Consider the following 23875-nt stretch of genomic DNA (forward strand, 5'->3'; position numbering starts at 1 on the left):
ATGGGGCTTGAACCCACAACTCTGAGATCAAGAGTTGCATACTCCACTGACTAAGCTAGTCAGGCTCCTCCACTTTCCTTCTTTTGCATGTTACTGTCCAGTTTTCCCAACGCCGTTCGTTTCAGAGACTGTCTTTTTTCCATTGTATATTCTTTTCCTACTTTGTCAAAGATTAATTGACCATATAGTTGTGGGTTTCCCCTTTTAGTGATAACTGCCCTAAAGTTCCTTTAAAATTCTTTGGGTGGTTGGGGGGGGGGGAATCTTTGGCCAGGCAGAGAAACCTCAGAGTTGGTTTTTGCACAGGAGTCCACCTTCTCCCCAGGTGATCAACCTCCTGAATAAAGCTCAAATTCCTTTCCAACTAAAACTCATCTCGAGGTGAGTATTGGCTTTTCAAGCAAAGAACAGCTGAACTTGGATTTTCTGTAACAGTGGTATAATCAGTGGTGTCCAATGTTGACCTGTGTCAGCAGTGATGTCCTTATTGAAACTAATTACGACATGGTTTTGACTGTGACCTCACAGCCTAGACTATCTTGTTCCTGCTGGTTGCCAAATCTGCTTTCTCAGCCTTGGCAGGTTTGTTGGCTACCCAGTTTCCTTTTATTTTTTATTTATTAACAATTTTTAAAAAAGATTTTATTTATTATTTATTTGAGAGAGCATGAGCCGGGGGGAGGGGAGCAGAGGAAGAGGGAGAAGCAGACTCCCTGTTGAGCAGGGAGCCAGTGTGGGTGCTCAATCCCAGGACCCTGAGATCATGACCTGAACTGAGAGCCAAAGGTAGAGATGCTTAACCGACTGAGCCACCTAGGTGTCTCAACCCAGTTTCCTTTTAATGCATTTATTTTCTTTGTAAATTAACCAAAGGTGCTTTCAGTTTCTTGGAACTAAGAATCCTAATTGATGCAGTGTTTTTCTTTAGTGCATTTAATTGAGAGACACTGTTTCGTAGCATCAGTTGCCTTAATAACAATCTAAAATGTTTTATTTGAGAAATTACCTTTGACTTCTACATCAGGATCCTTTTCACTTTTATTATGGTAGTAGGCTGATCTAGCAGCTGATCTTGAGTTCTTTTTTTTTTTTTTTAAAGATTTTATTGATTTGAGATAAAGCAAGAAAGGAAGAGCGAGCACAAGCTGGGCAGAGGGACAGAGGAAGAGGGAGAAGGCTGTTGAGCAGGGAGCCTGATAAGGGACTCGATCCCAGGACCCTGATCATGACCTGAGCTAAACGCTCAACTGACTGAGCCACCCAAGCACCCCTTGAGTCCTTAATTGACTTTTGTTAGGCAGAGTGATGGGGATTATGTAGTACAGAGAATTTGGTGAGAGCCATAAGCGTGTCCTGGAAAATGGAAAATCAGCCTGGAATGAAAGCACTTGATATTTACATATATAAAGACTGTATTTAGATTTTGACTTGTCCTTAATTTTGCTGATCTTTATGATGTTGGAACTGCTTGTAGAATTGATATCTCTTCTTATTATCTGTTTATAAACTGAAATGCTTAATATTGCTGGCTCTGTCATACTTCTTATATTTCTGAACTTTGAAAAGTCACTTGGCTAAGTCACTTGCAAGTTTTTTGTAAATTTTAATATGACGGAGAATAAACTAGTCTCTAAGATCCACTCCAGCCTTAACATTTGAGGTGTCAATGAAATGTAATTTATTTCCTTTTTCTTTTCTAAAGTTTGAATGCCAGCAGTACACTTATGATGCTGCACAGAACAGAATAGATTGGGTTCTTTGTTCAACGAGCTCAAAATGGTCAATTAGGACAGAGCTATTGGGAAGTATGTTAAAGAACAAGTTAAGTAAGTGGCAAGTATGAGGGTATTCAGTAACTTACTCATGTAGTTTATGAAAATTTGGAAAAATGAATAGCTTGTGTATTCACAGTTGACATACTTGGAAAGTAGTGTAATGCACTGGTTAAAGTTTTTAAAATCAGAATTCTTGGAATTAAATCTCCATTTTACACTTACCAGCAATGTGACTGTGGGCAAATTAGTTAACCTCTCCGTGTCTTAGTTTCTCCATCAGTAAAATGAGGATAAAAATAGATCCCACCTTACGGAGTTGCTGTGAAGATTAAATGAATTTATACATATAAGTATCCAAAGCATTTAGGGTGGTGCAAGATGTATAGTACTTGCTATTAACAGTTTTAATTTTCATGTTGTTATATAATCTCATGTAGTTAAGATACATTTTATAATTTTACTTATAATTCTTGCACAAATCTTGTTGAGACTATAGTTTCATGTATATCCAAAAGCTGTATTGTTGGGGTGCCTGGGTGGCTCAGTCGTTAAGCGTCTGCCTTCGGCTCAGGGCGTGATCCTGGCATTCTGGGATCGAGCCCCACATCAGGCTCCTCCGCTATAAGCCTGCCTCTTCCTCTCCCACTCCCCCTGCTTGTGTTCCCTCTCTCGTTGGCTGTCTCTCTCTCTGTCAAATAAATAAATAAAATCTTAAAAAAAAAAGCTGTATTGTGCAGATCTTTTTAAATTGTTGAATGTTTTATAGCATTCCATTATTACTAATAGAGTAAATATTTTATAACTGTTAAAAACTGTACTGTCATTGGGATTCAGTGCAGTGTTTAGCACAAAGATCACAGGTATAAGGCACATCCATAATGACTATTTTTTAAAAGTCAGGTACACATATAATTAATATATTAATATAATTAATATATTAATATAATTAATATATTAATATAATTAATATATTAATATAATTAATATAACTGAAGTTTCTCTAATAATAAACTTAAAATTTCCTTAGATCCAAATAGATTTTGATGTTCTCTCTATTCCCTCTTGATTTTAGTAGAATATTGAAATATAAGGGAGGCAAGAAAATAACAGTTTTGACCAAGAATATTGCTATTAGATGAGAATGTTTCAGGGATACATCTCTTCCAATGCATTGTTTTGTCTTTGCTTATATTGATTTTATAATCCAGGTTTATTCTGTGTTTTATTATTCTTCGTAGGCCTAGAGTCTTTTTTACTATTTCTTGGATTTTCTAAGAAAATTGTCTGAAACAATATAAACTGTAAATAAGAACATTTTTATAGTTTCTTTTCAGAAAATAATTCTTACTGTACTTCTAGATTTTTAATTTCAAGTTGTCAATTCAGCTAAAATGTCAATTGTTTTAGAGACTATTTAATCATTATATCTTTTGTCTTGCTTCCTTTTTCAGTACCAGGGTTCTGATCAAGCAGGAAAGGAGAAAGCAAAAGGTAAAGAAAAAATATTTTTATTTATATTAGCCTTATAAGAACAGTGATCTTTTGGTGTTTTTCAAAGGGTAATAAATTCACCTAAGTAACTGGAAGACCATCCAGTCTTCTCTGTTCTTATAGATAGCTTGATTAGCCAACCATTTTTTCAGGTGGAGACTTAAAGATCATTGCTAATTCTTGTTGTCATTCTAGTTCCAAAATATATCCCAGTATTTTAAGGAAAGTCTGATCACTTCTCACTACCTGTGCATACCTGTGCTATGAGTACCCTGATTCAACTCATCGTTGAGTGCCTAGAGTATTATGACGGCCTTATAATGTATCTTCTACTTTTTTTTAAAAATTTTTTTCTTACATCAATTTTATTATATAAAGTTGAGCATGTATATATCTTACAGCCGATCAGTATATATTTAAGAGAAACTTCCACATGTGTACTTTGAGACCTGTACAAGCTTGTTTGGATCATTGTTGTTAAGTAGCAAAAAAGAAAGAGAAGAAGGCAAAAGAGAAGAAGAAGAGGGGCAGAGGAATGGGGAGGGAAGGGGACCACCCAAATGTTCATTAGGGATAGAATGGTTAAACAAATCATGGCATACCCAAGTAATGATATAGCAGTGAAAATGTGTTAACCACATGTAATTAATGTAGATGAATCCCCAAAATATAATGTTGAACAAATGAAGCACTCAGAATGTAAGCAGTAAGATTCCATATATAAAAAGTTCCAAAACAAAATATGTTCAAAGCTTATAAAACTTAAAGAAAAGCAAGGGAGTATTATTACAAAAGTAGGATAGTTATTAACTTAGTGAAATGATGTCTCATTGTAAATTTAACTTGTATTTTCTTGATTACTAATGAGGTTATCTGAAATTTTCATCCATGTTTCCTCTTTTGTGAAGTATTTTTCCAAGTATTTTTTCCATTTTTAATTTGTGTTGTCTTTTCCTTATTGTCTTTATATATTTAGAATTCTTCGGTTATATGTGTACTCTATAGCTTTTATCCTTAATGCTGTCTTTTAAGGAAGGTTCTTAATTTTAATGTAATCAAATTTATCATTGTTTTTCTGCTTTATCTTTTATTCCTTTGTAGTCTGTTCTTCACACAGCAGTTAATATGATCTTTTAAGATCACAAATCAGAATTTTCATTCCCCTGCTTAAAAGCTTCAATTGTTTTTCATTGCTTTTAGAATAATATCTGACTTAACCATAGCCTAGAAGGACCTGAAGGATCTTCACCCTGCCAACTTCTCTGACTTTGTTACCACTTGGCCTGTTCATTTTATTTTAGCTATACTGGCCTTCTTTCTGCCGTTCTGATCTTTGTCTGGAATATTCTTCCTCAAGATATTTGTGTATCTGGCTTGTCAACATTTAGGTTTCAGCTAAAGTATCTCCTCTTAGGTCGGCTTTCTCTGATCACAGCATCTAAGTAGCTCCCTACCCTCCAGTTACTTTCTCTCCAGGACCATTTTTTTTTTTATCACTTTTCTCTTTCATAATCTGGTATTTTCTTATAAATTTGTTTCCTCTGTTCTCCCCCACCTTCATCAGCATGTATTCATCAGAAGAGGGATTTTATTACTTTTGTTCATTTTGTGTCTCCTATACCTAGAATTGTGTTGAGCAATAACATAGGCATTCAATAAATAAACTATAATCTGTCCCCAGATTTTTTTTATAAGAAAGGGAAAAACATATGGCCCTTCCCAGAAATGTTGATCTCTAGTTATGTCACTTTCCTATTCTTTGAAAATGTCATACCTTCCCTTGAATATGTCATGCCTCCCTTAAACCACTCTTCTCCAACCCTATTTTTAATCTCTTCATACTCATTAGATGACTTTGTCTTATATTTCAGAGGAAATAGAAGCTATCCGATGAGAATTATCTCATATATCTACTATCAGTTCTGTAAACTATCTTACATCTTCACTGATCCTCTCTTTCCCTTCTGTGATAATGGAAGTAGTTTCCTTCAGTCAAAGGAAGGTCTGTTTATTTGCAGTCTGGATTCCATCTTTCTCAAGGACTTCACTGAATCAGTTACTTCTTCTCTTTCTTGTATCCTCAACCAGTCACTGTCAACTGGAGGCTTTCCACTGATATTCAGACATACTCAATTTTCCCTTATTAAAACAAGTGAAGCCCTCTCTGGATCCTTTCCCTTTCTTGCTATGCCCCTTCACTTTTATCTCTCATTCACTTCTCAGTCCACTCAACAGTACAGCTCTTGCTAATGGCAAAGTAGCAGTCATGGAAGGATAATGAAAGAAATTAAATTGACTCTGGCTGGAGATTAGTCTCACACAGCTGCTTTTCCTTGTCCTCTTATTTCAGTTGACTTTTAATGGTACTAAACTGTGCATATCTTTAAGGTTTTTAATATCTGTGGGATAGTTACTCTGTAGAAAAACAAATTTTTAACTTGTCAGATTTTTTTAATCAAAATTTTAAAAAGCTTTACACTTCAGATAATTTTTAATCTTTTGATACCTAGTAATGCCTTTATAAAGTTCTATTTTAAAGGCATTACATATACCAAAAAGATTTTAAGAGGCTGTGAAATTAAGGGTCTTTAAGCAAACTATGTTGTCATGATTGATTTTAATTTATATGTAAGTATATAAAGGGGGTGTCAAAAATATAAAAATGTCCAGTCAATTAATTACTAAATAGCATTATTACTTTTTTATTTTTTATGATTCTGCCTAAAACCATATGGTTGTTGTAATAACTTTTATTTTTAATTATTTTAGGAATATTTTGAAAAGAAAAGGTTAAAATCAAAAATGAAATTACTGGGGGTTTCATCCCCTGTCAAAAATTCCACTGTCAGTTTAGACCTCCTTAACCTATATATGGTAAATCACATATCTTGCCAGAAGAAAACACCTGGTAAGTCTTTCCATTAGCATTTTGTTTTGATTCTAATGTGATCATAACATTGTTTTCTAATAAATTTATAATTTTAGAACTCAAAGGATATGGAAAGTAAACTAATTTTAAAACTTGGTTGCCTTCTTAAATTACTTTTTGTTTAAAGTACCTTTGTTACTTTTTGCTTAAAATCCTTTTATTGCTTATCTATTTTTAAGTTGTGTGTTATATAAAATTAATTTTATAAGACATGGTCAAAGTTATTATATTGCAGTTCTTTTAATTACTACATTAATCTGTGTAGGCAGATAGTTACCAAAGTTTAGCTAAAAGAGCAGGAAATAAATGTCTTTACTGTCTTAAAGTATTTAGAGAATTTGTTTGAAAGGAGGTGCTGAAAAGATTTTTACCTCAATAATTAGTTTCCTATATCACAACTTGAATAATTTCTTAGGCATTCTTGGAATTTTAACTAGAGTAGACTAATACTTCAAAATAAAGTTCATTTTTGCCTGTACTTTGAGCCTTCAAGTGAATTAAAAGTTTAGTCAGAGTATTTTTTTTCTCAGGGAAACTCGTGTCTGATATTTAATTTTTAAAATAAGTATGAAAATGAGAACTTAAGAAATAAGACAGCTCATAAAGGAGGGATAGAAATTGATCATAAGTGCTGTTAGTATCTCCTCTTCCTTTCTCTGGCATTTTTATTCCTTAATGCAGACGGCGGTTTATAGAAGCAAATTTAGTTATACTTTAGACATAAATACATTATTTATGGACTTTAGGAATAAAAGGTTCGTTGTAAATCTATTTGATGTATTTACCTTCTTTTTCTTCACTTACGTAATACGGTGTTATCAGCCACAGTCATGGCATTTTACATTAGCTCCTCATACCTTATTCATCTTACAGCTAAAAGTTTGACCTGTTACCAACCTGTATTTCCCCTACTCCCTAGTCTCCTGCCTCTGACAGCCACTTTTCTACACTGTTTCTGTGAGTTTGATTTTTTTCAGATTCCACGTGTAAGTGATACCATGCATTGTTTGTCTTTCTCTAGCTTGTTTCAGTTAACATAATGCCTTTAAGGTTCATCCGAGCTGTCATGAATGGCAGAATTTCCCTAATGTTCATGGCTGAAGAATATTTCATCATATGTATATATCTCACATGTTCTTTATCCAGTCATCCATTGACAGACATGAGCTTGTTTCCATATCTTATATCTTGCCCATTGTGAATGATGCTGCTGTGAACATGGGACATGGGAGTACAGATACTCCAGATGATTCTGTTTTCATTTCCTGTGGCTATATACGCAGAAGTGGGATTGCTGAATCATGTAGTTTTAATTTTTTGAGGAACATATATTATGTTCTCCATAGTTGCTCCATCCATTTGCATTCCTATCAACTCTGCACAAGGGTTCCCTTTTTTCACATCCTTCCCAACATTTGTTATCCCTTGCCTTTTTGATGATAGTCTTTCTAACAGGTGGGAGGTGATATCTCCTTGTGGTTTTGATTTGTATTTCCCTGAAAATTAGTGATGAGCACCTTTTCATGTGTCTGTTGGCCATTTGTATGTTTTCTTTGGAAAAATGTCTGTTCATTTCCACTGCTCATTTACAAAATTAGATTGTTCATTTTTTGCCAGGAGTTGTATGTTCATTTTATATTTTGCAGTTTGAACCCTTATCAGATATACGATTTGCAAATATTTTTTCCCATTCCATAGTTTGTCTTTTCATTTTGGTAATGATTTTCTTTGCTGTGTAGATTTTTAGTTTGATGTAGTTCCAGATGTTTGTTTTTGCTTTTGTTGCCTTTGTTTTTGTGTCAAATCCAAAAATATCATTGCTTAGACTGATGTCAAGGAACTTACCCTTATGTTTTCTTCTAGTTTTATGGTTTTAGGTCTTACATTCAACTCTTTAATCCATTTTGAGTTGAATTTTGTGTATGTTGTAAGATAGGAGACCAGATTCACTCTTTTTCATGAGGCTTTCCAATGATGTATTTACCTTTATATATTTCCTTTCTTCCTCACTTTCTTTTCATTTATACAGTCAACATGTTTATTGAGTACCTCCATTATTGAGTACTTCCATAAGTAGTGTATTGGATGCTGGGAATAGAATAGAAAATGATGGGGTCAGGACACACTGTCCCAAAAATAAGGCATGTTGGAATACTAAAGATTTTAAGCAGAAGGAATTGAGAAGTGGCATGTGCAGGAAAGATCCTCATGTGAGAATTGTTCTCCCTGTACCTGGAGGAAAGGAACATCTTTATCTCCAAGACAGAGGGACACTGAGAAGAATCTAAACAAATAAGCCTTGCTATTTCCTTCAGTTGGCTACAGTTAGTCCATACCCCCTTTTGTTTGATCATCACTACTTTTCATTCTCCATCAAACTGCTCAAGTTTAACCACTTCTTTGGGTCCCAGTTTCCTTATAAAGTTTTCCATTTAAAATTTATACTAAATAAATTGGTATTTTTTTTCTCTTTATTAATCTTTTATTATAGAGTCCCTACTTGAGAATTTAGAAAGGTATAGAGGAAAAAGATATTTTCCTTCCCTACAAAAGCATACGTTTATTAGTGATGGTATTAGGAGGTGGGGCCTTTAGGAGGTGGTTAGGTCATGATGGTGGAGCCCTCATGAATGTTATTAGTGCTTTTATAAAGAGACCCCAGAGAGCTCTCTTTGCTCCTTTCACTGTGTGAGGACACAGGGAGAAGACAGCTGTCTGTGAACCAGGACTCAGGCTCTCACTAGACCCTGAATCTGAGAGCACTTTGATCTTGGACTGCTTGGCTTGCAGACTGAGAAATAAATTTCTGTTGTTTATAACTACCCAGTCTGTGGTATTGTGTTACAGCAGCCTGAATGGACTAAGACACTTTACTAAAAGGAAAGGGCAGTGGTAGAGCTGGGCCCCCACTGCTTGAATCGGGGACTTGAATACCACCAAGATTTTTTTCTCACTTTAGAGAAAAAAATTAACTTTATTTTCTCAGATTGTCTTTTACGTTCAGGTTTAAAACGTGACCTTAAAAACCAGTATTGCTCATCTCTCCTGGTTTGCCACAAGGGAAACACTGAGAGTTGTTTCTTTGGTTCTGAGTTTTTGAATTTTACTGGAAGCATATTACCTTCCCCTACTGGTGCCAGGTCCTAGCACTGGAGCAATTATTTATAACCACACAGATGTAATCCTACTATTGATTCATCTTGGGTCAGATGGCTGCCCTTAAGTCAATTATTTTTTCTAGGGACAGGGTTTATTTATTTTTTATTTTTTATTTTTTTTTATATTAATAATGATTTTTTATTATGTTAGTCACCATACAGTACATCCCCGGCCTTCGATGTAAGGCTCGATGATTCATTAGTTGTGTATAACACCCAGTGCACCATGCAATATGTGCCCTCCTTACTACCCATCACCGGTCTATCCCATTCCCCCACCCCCCTCCCCTCTGTAGCCCTCAGTTTGTTTCTCATAGTCCATAGTCTCTCATGTTTCATTCCCCCTTCTGATTACCCCCCCTTTCTTTATCCCTTTCTTCCCCTACTGATCATTCTAGTTCTTATGTTCCATAGATGAGAGAAATCATATGATAGTTGTCTTTCTCTGCTTGACTTATTTCACTAAGCATTATCTCCTCCAGTGCCGTCCATGTTGTAGCAAATGTTGAGAACTCATTCTTTCTGATTGCTGAGTAATATTCCATTGTATATATGGACCACAACTTCTTAATCCAGTCATCTGTTGCAGGGCATCTCGGCTCCTTCCACGATTTAGCTATTGTGGACATTGCTGCTATGAACATTGGGGTGCATATGGCCCTTCTCTTCACTACGTCTGTATCTTTGGGGTAAACACCCAGTAGTGCAATGGCTGGATCATAGGGGAGCTCAATTTTTAACTTTTTAAGGGACCTCCACACGGTTTTCCAGAGTGGCTGTACCAACTTGCATTCCCACCCTTGTGGTTTTGATTTGAATTTCCTTGATGGCTAATGATTTTGAACATTTTTTCATGTGTCTGTTAGCCATTTGTATGTCTTCATTGGAAAAGTGTTCATATCTTCTGCCCATTTTTTGATTTGTTTATTTGTTTCTCGTGTATTGAGTTTGAGAAGTTCTTTGTAGATCTTGGATACCAGTCCTTTATCTGTAGTGTCATTTGCAAATATATTCTCCCATTCCGTGGGCTGCCTCTTAGTTTTTCTGACTGTTTCCTTGGATGTGCAGAAACTTTTAATCTTGATGAAGTCCCATAAATTCATTTTATCTTTTGTTTCTCTTGCCTTTGGGTATGTGTCATGAAAAAGGTTGCTTTGGCTGATGTCGTAGAGGTTGCTGCCTATGTTCTCCTCTAGAATTTTGATGGATTCCTTAGGGACAGGGTTTATAAGAAGATAGGAAGTTCTCTGTTAGAACTGTATAGCTGGGGCGTCTTGGTGGCTCAGCTGGTTAAGCATCCAACTCTTGGTTTTGGCTCAGGTCATGATCCTGTGGTCATGGGATCAAGCTCCACGTTGGGCTCTGTGCTCATCACAAAGTCTACTTCAGATTCTTTCTCCCTTTCCCTCCTGCTCTCTCTTGCTCGCTCTCAGATAGACAGATAGATAGATAGATAAATAAATAAATAAATAAATAAATAAATAAATATCTTTAAAAAAAGGTACATGCACACACACAAAAAAACCCATATGTAGTTGGTATGTGTGTCAAAAGCATTACCCAGAAAAGGAGAGTAGTTAAAAAGTACTGAGCAGACCAAATAGTGGAATCTTGTCTAAGGAGAGAAAAGGCTTCTGTTCCCATAAAGTTTAAAAATCTACTAAGAGAGGTAGAATTAATCAGGTGCAATAAACCATAGTAAGTGGTATAATAGAGAACATACGTACTGCTATGGGCATGTATAACATAGCATCTGGTATAGTCTGGGGGTCAAGGAAATCTTAGAGGAAGGAAAAAAATAGAACTGAATCAGTGTAGCCCCTTTGATGAGGACTATGTAAGATAATGAAAAAGAGATGATTTGAATTATCTATGATAGTTTTTAGTACTGTAATGACTTCTAGCATATATAGAATATAGGTAGTTTTAGGAAATTTCTAAGATGTACACTTGTTTAATGAACATTGTATATCAAATATTGCTTTTAAAATATTTTTAATTATTTTTTCATTATAGAAACTGTGAGAAAACCAATCCACGTGAATATGCATAGAGACGTAAAAATGCCCCTAAGAAAGCATAATTTAGAACTTCCAATGTCACCTCACCGTGTACCATCTAACCTCTGCATTGATGATAGAGACAACAGGTATATTTTAGCAAGGTTGTATATTATTTAGGTATTTAAGCAGGTCATCATCAGTACTGTTTCATTCATTAGAAAATGTACAGAGGACTTTTCTTCTAGCTGTAGTTTTTGTTTGGCTGTTAACAGTATTATTAAAGTATTAAGACTTTCATCAAAAAAGCTAATGTCCATACTAAGTGTTTTGTACACATAGTTTGACTTTCCTTATCCTCAAAATGTTTCTCTAGTAATAATACAATTTTTATAACATTTGAGAATGATTGAGTTCTGTATGTTTTCGTGTATTTCTATAGAACAGTGTAAGTTTTAAATACATATAAAAAGATAGCCAAATTTACTACCAGCTTTTTTTTAACCTTAAAATTTTCTTTTCATTTTTATGTACTATCAAGACTAGGCAGCAAGAAAGAACTTGACACAGTTCAGGTAAGATTAAAAAAAAATTTTTTTTAAAGTTACTTTAACAATTGTGGCATGCTACCAAATGATAGAAATTTTTGGAATATCAGGGAAAATTATTCTTTAAAAAAATTTTTCATAGTCTTTGAAACTATTTTTAAAGTTTTTAGTATATGGAACTTATACCTTAAATAACTGATTGCTTATGAGAAACTCTTTGGAATTCTGGTAATGTAGATTAGGCCTGTGTGTACATAACATTATTCATTTGGGGATTCCTGCTTTGGGTTCATGTGATCATTGAGAAATTCATCTCTTCTAGCATAGTGACCGTATATATAATTTTATATGAAATTGTGATTTTCACCATTTACACTGATTCCAAGATTATTTTTCTTTCAATGTATCATAGATGATTTTTTTACTAAATAAAATTTTAACAATTGGAAAATATATAGATTGTGATTAAACCTTGAAATTTTAAGATCCAATGCTATATTATTATATATTTTTAAAAAGATTTATTTATTTATTTGAGAGAGAAAGAAAGAAAGAGATAGCACAGGGGCCTGGGAGGGGCAGAGGGAGAGGGACTCTTAACCAGACTCTGTGATGAGTGTGGAGCCTAACACAGGGCTCAGTCTTACAATACTGAGATCATGACCTGAGCCGAAAACAAGGGTCAGATACTTAACTGACTGTGCCGCCCAGGCGCCTCGGGTCCAACACTATATTATTAATTATCCTTTCTTTGCTTTGAGTTGCCAAAATTAAACTGCATCAGGGAATGACAATGATACTAACATCTCTTGGAAATCTTTTTACCTGAATTGTGGATCAGTGAAACTCAGATTTCTTGTCATTTGGAGATGGTATGAAGCTTGGAGGTTGAGGGGACCAGTAGTGAGAAAGGCAGATAGAAAGGAGCTCTTCAGAGAAAGTCAGATAGAAAGAAGCTCTTCAGTATGATTTTACTTGATAACCTCTCTTGTCTTAATAAGTCCTGTGGATTACTGATGACTTGCTTTTCCTTGGAACTTTTTCTGCAGTCTGTGACCTTTTTCACTCCTATTTTGACTTTCCTCTTCTCAAGTTTATAAATTTTAGCAGATCAAATGGTTGTATCTTCTTTTCCTCTAGTTGTCACAAGTCATGGACTCATATAGAGTGTTTAAACCTCAGTTCAACAGAATAGAAAATTACACTTTTTCTCAACCATCTTTTTCAGCAGAATTATCTTCTAATAAGAATATTACAAAACACAGTTTCATTCTCAGAATAGCACCTAGTTCTCAGAAAGTTTTATGTGAAAAACAGAATGAACAGGTACATTTGAATCACTAGTCTTAGGATTTTATATCATTGTATTTTTATGATATGCTCTTTTTTTCTGTTCCTATGGATTTAAAAACATTGTGAATTGCTATAGATATAGTCAAATTAGGGTATCAGTTAAGTATAATAATTCCTCTGGTCAGGGGTGCCTGGGTGGCACAGCGGTTAAGCGTCTGCCTTCGGCTCAGGGCGTGATCCCAGTGTTATGGGATCGAGCCCCACATCAGGCTCTTCCGCTATGAGCCTGCTTCTTCCTCTCCCACTCCCCCTGCTTGTGTTCCCTCTCTCGCTGGCTGTCTCTATCTCTGTCGAATAAATAAATAAAATCTTTAAAAAAAAAAAATAAAAAAAAAAATAATTCCTCTGGTCAAAATTTAATTGTCTGCTCTGCAGAAGATTATGAATCCAAAAAATGCACTCTTCTTTAAAAATCTTTGAAATCATCATCCTTTTATAAAATTACTGGTGGTAAAATTGAAAATAGTTGAGTGTGTTTATATAATAGTTGATGATTATAATCACAGTAAATAACCAGTTGTTGATGTCGTGGTTGCCCAATAGTCATGATATGGAAAGGGCCCTGTGAATTGCAGTATAAAATCTCAGTGATGTCACAGTAGTCTGTTAAAGAATGAGTTGTGATGGTTTGATTCTTTTTATGATTTGACAGATGACAACTGGTTATATGCACTTGAATTAAAACTATACAAATGTGTTTATATGGATAGAGATGTGTAGTGCTAAAATATTGTTTAGTCGTTGTATTCTCTAAAGTTAAAAATCTAAAAACATCCAGATTTTAAAGTTCTGAAATATATCTGCAATAAACTATAAAAAGTAGTCAATTTATCAGATTATATAGAGTTTAAAAAATAAATAATAAAATTATGATTGTTATACTAGTGTATAATGGTAGTGGGAAAAATGGTTATATAAACATGATGTCTTGTTAATGGGAATATTCAGTTTTGAATTTCTCCCTTTTTAGCATGCATTGGTTTTATGCCATAATTATGTATTTGTCATTTATAAACAAATTTATAATTTATAAATTTCTAATTTTATAAGTTATACATGGTACATTATATATAATGATACTGATTCAATTTTATGAAAGTATTAAAGTATGTTTTCTGTTTTTCAGAGAAGAGAAAATAAAGTATTATATTCCAGTAATAGATGTTAGCCTTATTAATTTAAGGACCCCGTTAACTTTGGAATGATACAATGAAAAGCATTTAGTTTTTCAGTTTGTATTTTATAAGACTAAAATTTGCACCTAGATAGTTTATAGGATAGGGAATGTAACTCTCTGTAATCTTACTTAAATAATCTCCTACTTTTAGGCTGCAGGTTAGTGATTATCTTCAGAGGGGTAAATAGTGTTTTGTTTTTTTAAAGATTTTATTTATTTATTTTGTCAGAGAGAGAGAGAGCATGTGAGCGAGCACAAGCAGGGGGAGCAGTAAGCAGAGGGAGAAGCAGCCTCCCTGCTAAGCAGGGAGCCCAGTGCGGGACTTGATCCTAGAATCCCGGGATCATGACCTGAGCCGAAGGCAGATGCTTTACCGACTGAGCCACCCAGGAGTCCCAGCCAGTAATGTTATACTTAATATACAGAAGAGAAAACTAAAGAAGAGAGGCTGATGTTCCTGTCCAAAGTGTAGTGGCACTTTGTGAAGTATTAGAAAAGTGTTTAATTGCTTATTTGGAGGGATTTCAAGAAAAGTAAGAATTAAACAAAACTATAAAATACAAAGGAAAATAAATTGAAACAACAGTTTAGAAGAAAAAGTGGCCTGGGGCTCACTGAACCCTAGAGAAGTAGAATTGAGCCAACATTAAGTATTCTCTTCTTTTTAGTTTGTGTGTTTCTCACTTCATGGGATGACTTTGTCTTTGCACCTCTATCACTGTTTCTCTGAGGCTGAGATAAGAGATGTATTACCAGACTTTATTTCTAGCTCTCCCTGACTTTGGACACCCCCCCCCCCATTTTTTTCTAAGACTTTCAGTATCTCTTTTTGTCTTCTTTTCTTTTTTTCCAACTTTGTGTCATTGATTGTTTTTGGACTTCTCATTTCTGTGTTTCATGGCTAATAAAGTATACTACAGATATAAATTATTATTGCTGGATAGATTAGTGTTGGGCCCCTATAATATCTTACATTTATGTGGTAACTTCCACATTAACAAATGGATTACCTAAACTGTTTTCCACAAGTCTTTCCATACGTTCCTCATTTTGCACTCAATGATATTGATATTCAGAAAGATTAAAGGAGCATTCTAAAATTACTTAGTAAATGGATAAAACTGAGGTAAATATAGCTGTTTTTGGGGGAAAAATTATTTTCTTTCAGAGATCATTTGCTCAGGATCCTGGTGTCCTGGGTATTATATACACACACACACATATATATATTAATTGTTTATAATAATATTTATAATATATTAATTATAATTAATATATTTTCAATTTTATTTAATTATATTTATAAAATATTAATTATAGTTAATAACATATATTTTAACCTCTGAGGAAATGGTTAGCTCATCATAGTATCAATTCTGTTATTTTAACAATCATTTAAATACTGGTATTGCTTTTCACTGTTAGCACAATATTAGTTTTGTTTTCAATAAGGACACAGTTACTTTCTTTTGAACTAGAAAATTAATTTTCTTTGCATATAGATATCCACTTACGTCTACATTTTATGGTAAGTAATTTAAATTGTATACATGTATGTACATTTACCATTTTGGCAGGTTCTTCTTTCTTTTTTCAGCTCAGTAAAGGTAATTATTCTAATTCCTTGGTTTCCCAATTAAATGAAAATCAAGATGCTCTCAGTCCACCACATAAAACAGCACAATTTGGGTCATTATTCGAAAGATTAGGCAGGTAAGCAAATATCTTCGAAGATTTTATTTATTTATTTATTTATTTGTGAGTGAGTGAGTGAGAGAGAGAGAGAGAGATGGAGCAGCAGGCAGAGGGAGAAGTAGGCTCCCTGCTGAACAAGGAGCTCCATACAGTACTTGGTCCCAGGACCTTGGGATCATGACCTGAGCTGAAGGCAGACGCTTAACTGACTGAGCCACCCAGACATCCCAAGCAAAGACTTTTGAAGGAAATAAAGAAATGACAGCATTCTTTCTTTGAGTTATTAATTCAATTTTAATGAACAAATATTTTTTTAGAAATATAGACAAACCTAAGTAATACTTATAGGAAAAAAATACTAGAAGTTAAATGTAGCATTTAATTAAAATAGTTTTAAGTAATTATTTTCTAATGTGCACATCTACCTTTCATTTATTTAAAAAGCGCAGGTGCTTTGCATTTGTTTTATAATCTCCATGAATTACTAGTTCTTTTTCTGTATCATAAACATATTTTATTTTTCTTATTTATGGTAGTCGATTAGTGCCCCTTTTTATTTTCTAGTTGTTTGTATATAAATCCTGGTTCATTGTTTTAAAATCCATTAAACTTGTAAAACCAGTATGAATCACTCCTAGTAATCAGGATGAGAAACCTTGACTCTGTAATCCTATCCCAGACTTCATCATTTTGGTAAATGACACTACTATTCACTCAGTAGCTGACACCAAAATAAAAGTTCTTGATTGCTTCCTTTCCTTCAACTCCCAATATCCATTTCACCAACAAAGTTTTGACAATTCTGTGTTCTAGTAAGTTTTAAAGTTACCTACTCACATTTCCACCTCTATAGGTTCCATCCCAGTCTAAGCCACTACTGCCTCTTGCCTGGAGAATTGTAATAATCAAATAATGGTTCATTTTGTTTTAAACTCTTTTCCTGAGATCCGTTTTTTGTTTTTTTTTTTTACAGCTCTATTAATGTATAATCGGCTTGCAACAAACTGAATTTATCTAAAATGTGCACTTTGATAAGTTTTGACCTGTGTCAAATATAATGAACATATTCATCATCACCAGTAGTTTCTTTGGGCATCTTTGTAGTCTCTTCCTCTGGCCATTTTACATCCCTTACTCTCATCCCAAGGCAACTGCTGATCCGCTTTCTGTCACTGTTGATTAGTCTGTATTTTCTAGAGTTTTACTTGAGTGTGACATCATATAGTTATGTTCTCTGCAGAAATGGGGAGACAATAGTCAAAGTGTACAGACTTCCAGTTTTAAGACAAATAAGTTTTGGAGATCTAATATACAACATAGTGACTGTAATTAATACTACTACTTTACATACTTGAAATTTGTTAATACAGTATCTCTTAAGTAGACTTACCACAGTAAGTCTAGTAAGTTAGTTCCCAATAGTAATCATCATTCTGACTCCTGTCACCATACATGAATTAAGCCTGTCTTGGAACTTCATATAAAAGGAATTATACAGTGGTCTTCTTTTGGTATGGAGATTCATCCATGCTGTTGCTTGCTATTCCATGTATCAGTACTTAATTCTTTTTCATTTCTGTGTGTTGTTCCACTGTATGAATATTACATAATATTCTATGTTTTGTTGAAGTATAGTTGATATACAGTATTTCATTAGTTGCAGGTGTACATATGTTCTGTTCTTAATGGACATCTGGGATAGTTCAAATTTGGGACTGTTATGAACAAAGCTGCTGTGACATTAAAAAAAAATTAATAGGAGAAACACTTCATGATCGTGGATTGGAGGAATCACTAACTTTAAGGTGGAAATTTTCCCCAAGTTTCTGCCATTTTCTAGCTCCTGGCAGTTCTACTCCTTGCTTCTTGGACTGTCACTTTTTAGAGTCCACATATAGGTGAGATCATGTGGCATTCGTCTTTCTGTGTCTGCTTATTTCATTTAGCATAATGTCATCTATGTTCATCCATATTGGCACAAATGGCATAATTTCTTTTTTTTATGGCTGAACAATATTCCATTGTATTTCATCTTCTTTAACTTCTCTTAGTGTAATGTATTGTGCTTTCAGTTAATAAACCTTGTGCTGCTTTGGCTGAATTTATTCCTAAATATTTTTTTCTTTTTATGCTGGCGTGAATGGTATTTATTATTTTCTTAATTTCTTTTTTGGATTGTGCGTTCCTAAAATATAGGAATATAATTAATTTTTTAATATTGATCTTGTCTTCTGTGACCTTGCTGAACTCATTATGAGTACTACTAGTGGTTTTATGGATTCTTTAGGCTTTTTACCATACTGGATTATGTTGTCCATAAATACAGGTATTTATACCTCTCTTTTTCAGTCAGGATGCGTTTTACTTCTCTTACTACAGTGACTAGAACCTCTAGCACAGTGTTGAATAATAAGCAGGCAGGCAAGAGTGGGCATGCTTGCATTGTTCCCAGTCTTAAAGGAAAAGCATTTCACTCTTATGTTAGCGGTAGGTTTTTTGTAGGTGTCCTTTATCAGGTTTAGGAAATTTCCTTCTATTCCTAGTTCATTGAAAGTTTTTATCATGGATTTTGTCAGATGTTCTTTCTGTGTCCCTTGAGATTATCATGTAGTTCTTTCAACCCTTTATTCTATTAATATATCGTGTATTACCTTATTTTCAAATGTTAAACTGCCTTGGGTTCCTGGGATAAAAGCTGCTTGGTCATGGTATATAATCCTCTTCATATATTGTAGGATTTGGTTTGTTACTATTTTGTTGATGATTTTTATGTCTGTATTCATGAAAATTGGTATGAATTTTTTTTTTCTTGTAGTGTCTTTGGTGCCAAAGTAATACTAACCTTACAGAATAAGTTGGAAAATGTGTCCTCCTCTATTTTGGTATGGAAGAATTTGTGGAGAATTGATATGATTTTTTCTTTAAGTGTTTTTGCATCTGGGCTTTTCTTCCCAGGACAACTTTTAACTACTAATTTTTCTTATGTCTGTTCAGATTTTCTAATTTCTTGAGTCAGTTGTAGTAATGTATGTTTTTCTAGAAATTTATCCATTTCATATAAGTTGTGTGAAGCATAAACTTGTTTATAGTATTTCCTTGAAAATCTTTAAATTTCCGTTAAAGTCAGTAATGATGTCCCTTCTTTATTTTTTTAAGACTTTATTTATTTGTCAGAGAAAGAAGCAGGGGAGCAGCAGGCAGAGGGAGAAGCAGGCTCTCCGCTGAGTAGGGAGCCTGATGCAGGACTCCATCCCAGGATTCTGGGATCATGACCTGAGCCAAAGGCAGAGGGTCAACTGACAGAGCCACCTAGGTATCCCTGATGTCCCTTCTTTAATTCCAGATCTGTGTCTTTGCTCCTTTTTTCTTGGTCAGTATAGCTAAAGATTTGCTAATTTCATTGATACTTTTAAAGAACTAAGTTTTTGGATTTCATCAGTTTTCTCTATTATTTTATTTTCCTGTTTTCCATTCCTTCTGAATTTCCTCTTGTGATTGAGTTCCAGTTTGAAAGCACCGTGGTCTGAATATATGCAGGGGATAATCTGAGTCTTTTGGTATCAGTTGAGACCTGATTTGTGACCCAATATGTGATCTATTCTGGAGAAAGTTCCATGTGCATTTGAGAAGAATGGGTATTCTCTTGTTTTGGGATCAAGTGTTCTGTATATATCTGTGAAGTCCATCTGGTCCAGTGTGTCATAAAGCCCTTGTTTCTCTGTTGGTCTTCTGCTGTCCATTGTTTTGAGTGAGGTGTTGAAATCTTCTACTATTAATGTATTATTATCAATATGTTTCTTTACTTTGGTTATTAATTGGTTTATATAATTGGCTGCTCCCATGTTGGGGGCATAAATATTTACAATTGTTAGATATTCTTGTTGGATAGACAAGAAGTATGATATAGTGTCACTCTTCATCCCTTTTACAGTCTTTGGTTTAAAATCTAATTTGTCTGATATGAGGATTGCTACTCAATCTTTCTTTTGTGGTCCATTAGTGTGGTAAATTGTTTTCTACCCCCTCACTTTCAGTCTGAAGGTGTCTTTAGGTCTAAAATGAGTCTCTTGTAGAAAGCATATGATGGTTCTTCCTTTTTTATCCAATCTGTGTCTTTTCGTTGGAGCTTTTAGCCTATTTACATTCAGAGTAACTATTAAAAGATATGAATTTGGTGCCATTGTGTTGCCTGTAAAGTCCCTATTTCTGTAGATTATCTGTTTCTTTCTCGTCTGTATTACTCTTGGGGTCTCTCTTCATTTACAGTATCCCCCTTAATATTTCTTGTGGGACTGACTTGGTGGTCACATACTCTTTCAGTGTCTCTCTGTCCTGGAAGCTCTTTATCTCTCCTTCCATTCTGAATGATAGTCTTGCTGGAGAAAGTATTCCTGGCTGCATGTTCTTCTCATTTAGTACCCTGAATATATCTTGCCAGCCCTTTCAGGCCTGCCAGGTTTCTGTGGGAAGGTCTGATGTTATTTCCTCCATATGTAAGGAATGTCCTCTTCCTAGCTATTCTCAGGATAGCTTTTTTTTTCCTCTAGGATTTGCAAGCTTCACTATTATGTGTTGGGGTGTTGATCTATTTTTGTTTATTTTGGGAGGGGTCCTCTCTGCCTCTTGGACATGAATGTTTGTTTCCTTCCCCAGGTTAGGGAAATTCTCAGCCATTATTTGCTCAAATATACCTTTTAGCACTCTCTCTCTCTCTGTCTCTCTCTCTTTCTGTCTCTCCAACCCCTCTGGGACCCCAGGAATTCTGACGTTGGTTTGTTTCAAGGCATCATTAAATTCTCGAAGCCTTTCTTCATGGGCTTTGAGTTGCCTTTCTCTCTTTTGCTCATCTTCTTTCCTTTCCATCAGCCTGTCGTCTAGATCACTTATTCTCTTTTCTGCCTCATTGACCCTAGCTATTAGAGCGTCCAATTTAGACTGCATCTCATTCATAGCATTTTTAAGTTCAGCCTGATTAGATCTCATTTCTGCCCTTAGTGATTCAGTACTGTCACTTATGCTTTTCTCAAGCCTAGCTATTAACTTTGTAATTGTTATCCTGAATTCCATCTCTGCTCTCTCACTTGTATTCTATATTGATTAGCTCTGCAGCAGAGAACATTGCCTCTGGTTCTTTCTTTTGTTGTGAATTCCTCCTTCTAGTCATTTTGCCCAGAGAAGGATGGGTAAGCGGATGAGCAGAGTCCAAAATATCAACTGCGACCCAAGCAAAATACACCCTAAACAAATCTGAAGTGATCAGAAGCCACAACAGAGCAAACAAAACCAAAATGAAATAAACAAACAAAAAAAGGTGGTTGGGGAAGAGACTCTAATCCCCCAGGGTGGACAAAAGAGGGTGATCCACTTGTTCCTGATTGAACTTTGGTCTGTGTGTTAAATCCCAAAATTGCAAAGAAAGCAAAGCGTGTGTGTGTGTGTGCGTGTGTGTGTGTGCATGTGTATATATATATATATATATATACACACACATGCACATAGAATATAAATATAATTATAAAATTATAAGTAGTAAATATATATATTTAAAAATAAAGTTGAGTAGAGTGGAAAAAAAAGACAAAAATGAAGCATATATCTATAAAATGTAGATGTAAAAAGAAAAGTTAAAAAGCAACTTAAAACCATAGGTTAGTAAATTAAGTATCTAGTTGAAATGGGAAAAAGGTAAAAAAAAAAAAAAAGAAATAGAAAATTTTAGACTGAAAGATAAACGAGTCATAAGGAAATACCTGGAGCTCAATATACTATTCTCTGCTGGAGCTGCAGTTCTGCAGTTTTCTGGAATCCATACAGTTTTAGTTCAGCTGTTCTTCCAGTCTTTCTTCTGTGGGTGGGCCTGTTGCGCTGTTTCTCAGGTGTCTTTGCCTGGGTGGAATTGCACCGCTCCTTGTCGGGGGGTTGGGCTCAACATAAGCTGGTTGCCTGTGTGGCTTTTGTTCCCTGGAGGCTTTCCGCCCTCTTCAGAGGGTCAGAGCAAAAATGGCCGTGTTGGATCTCTGGCCCAGAGGCGCAAGATCCCGATCGCCCCTCTTCAATAAACCCTGGGTCAAGTATTCTCTACTTCTGTGTGTGCCAAACTCCACAGACTCCTGTGGTATGTACGCACTGTGGTCCTCCTGGGGGGAGTCCCAGGGAACCGTCAGTGCCAGTGCTCTTTGTGTATTTGGGACTGTAAGTGCTTGTGAGATCATGCGTGCCCCCTGCTCCGCTGCTCCCGGGTCATGGCTGAATGTTGCCCTACTGTCCTTTCCATGGCCCTGAGAGCTTTTGCCTAGTTGTGGGTGCAGCCATTTCACCCCTCCCAGGGGATGGTAAACGGCCCACATGTACCAGTCCTCTTCAGGGTGCTCAGGCAAAGGGTGGTCTCCCCACGGGCCGGGCTTGCGGTTTATGATGACTGGAGCTGAGAGTCCCTCCTGGGCTCTCTGACCATAACCAGTTTCCTCGTTCCCCTGCTTGGGCACTCTACTGGTTCAGGCACCCCGGTTCATTCTGTGTCTCTTGGGATCCTGAGACCACAATGACCCACCTAGAATTCTGCCCTTTTCATCCCCCAAGCCACTTTAAGAAAGGGTTGTGTCTCACTGGAGCAGATTTCTGAGGGTTCTGATTTTGCGCTCTGGTGTTATATAACTTTCCAGTAGCCAGCTTATGGAGGCTCCCACCTTCTTCCATTTATCTTCCAATACTTCCCTGCAGATTCACGACTTTGCACATCGTACCTTGCAAAAAACAGTCGCTTTTCTGCTTCTAGAGTTCCAGATATATTTTCTTATATATCAGGCTGATTTCTTGAGTGTTCATAATGGTTTGATAGGTATCCAATTTGAGGGACCAGGTGAAATGAGGTCCCTAATCTTCTGCCTCCCCTTCTCATTCTTTTTTAATAGTAGTATTCAATTACATAGACACACACGCACCCCTCCCCCATCTTCTTTATCCATTTATTTATCATTTATGGACACTTAGGTTGTTTCCATATCTTGACTATTATAAATAATGCTTCAGTGAACATTGGAGTGCATATATATTTTTACTTTTTTCCCCCTGATCATTCTGATAAAGAGACTAACCAATTTTATCTTCTCCAGAATAATCTTTTAGTTTCACATATTTATCTTCTATTTTTTATTTCATTGAATTCTGCTCTTCAATTCCTTTTGCCTGTACTTCTGGATTTAATTTAGTTTTTTTCTATTGTCTTAGGGTGAAAGCTGAGGTCATTGATTTGAAGTCATTTTTCTTTTCTAATAGAGGTATTTTCACACTTTAAATTGTCCATTAACTGCTCCTATTGCTATATCCTACAAATTTTGATGTTTTAATTTTCATTCAGTTGAAAGTCTTCCTAATTTTTCTTTTGATTTCTTTTTCAATCCATGAGTTATTTAGAAATTTGTTGTTTGCTTTCTAGAAATCCTAAGGCATTCCTGTACCTTTCTAAATTAATACCATTGTGGATAGGAAACATCCTTTGTATGATTTGAATCCTTTCAAATTTATCGAGACTTGTATTACTGTCAAGAGTATGGTTTACATTTAATGTGACAGTTTATATGGTTGGGTTTAAGTCTATTCGCTTGTTTTTTTTTAAATTTTTTAACGATATTTATTTGAGAGAAGAGAGAGAGAGAGCATGCACGAGCATGCGGAAGGGGCAGAGGGAGAGGGAGAAGCAGACTCTATGCTGAGCAGGGAGCCCGATGCAGAACTCGATCCCAGGACCCT

General features: G+C 35.3%; 1 protein-coding gene across 1 annotated transcript in view; it reads left to right on the plus strand.

Annotated features, from left to right (window-relative positions):
• Window positions 1-504: 504 nt before the first annotated feature.
• The window catches only part of CUNH12orf40 (chromosome unknown C12orf40 homolog), a 53330-nt gene continuing 29959 nt past the window's right edge, over window positions 505-23875 (plus strand). Inside the window, exons 1-8 of the mRNA XM_040641939.1 lie at window positions 505-582; window positions 1703-1833; window positions 3227-3266; window positions 6036-6174; window positions 11370-11517; window positions 11895-11928; window positions 13042-13227; window positions 16029-16144. Coding sequence (XP_040497873.1) covers window positions 505-582; window positions 1703-1833; window positions 3227-3266; window positions 6036-6174; window positions 11370-11517; window positions 11895-11928; window positions 13042-13227; window positions 16029-16144 — 872 coding nt within the window. The remainder of the gene's footprint in view (window positions 583-1702; window positions 1834-3226; window positions 3267-6035; window positions 6175-11369; window positions 11518-11894; window positions 11929-13041; window positions 13228-16028; window positions 16145-23875) is intronic.

The sequence above is a fragment of the Ursus maritimus genome, unplaced genomic scaffold (assembly GCF_017311325.1).
Source record: "Ursus maritimus isolate PB19 unplaced genomic scaffold, ASM1731132v1 scaffold_26, whole genome shotgun sequence".
In the NCBI taxonomy this organism is placed as follows: Eukaryota; Metazoa; Chordata; class Mammalia; order Carnivora; family Ursidae; genus Ursus; species Ursus maritimus.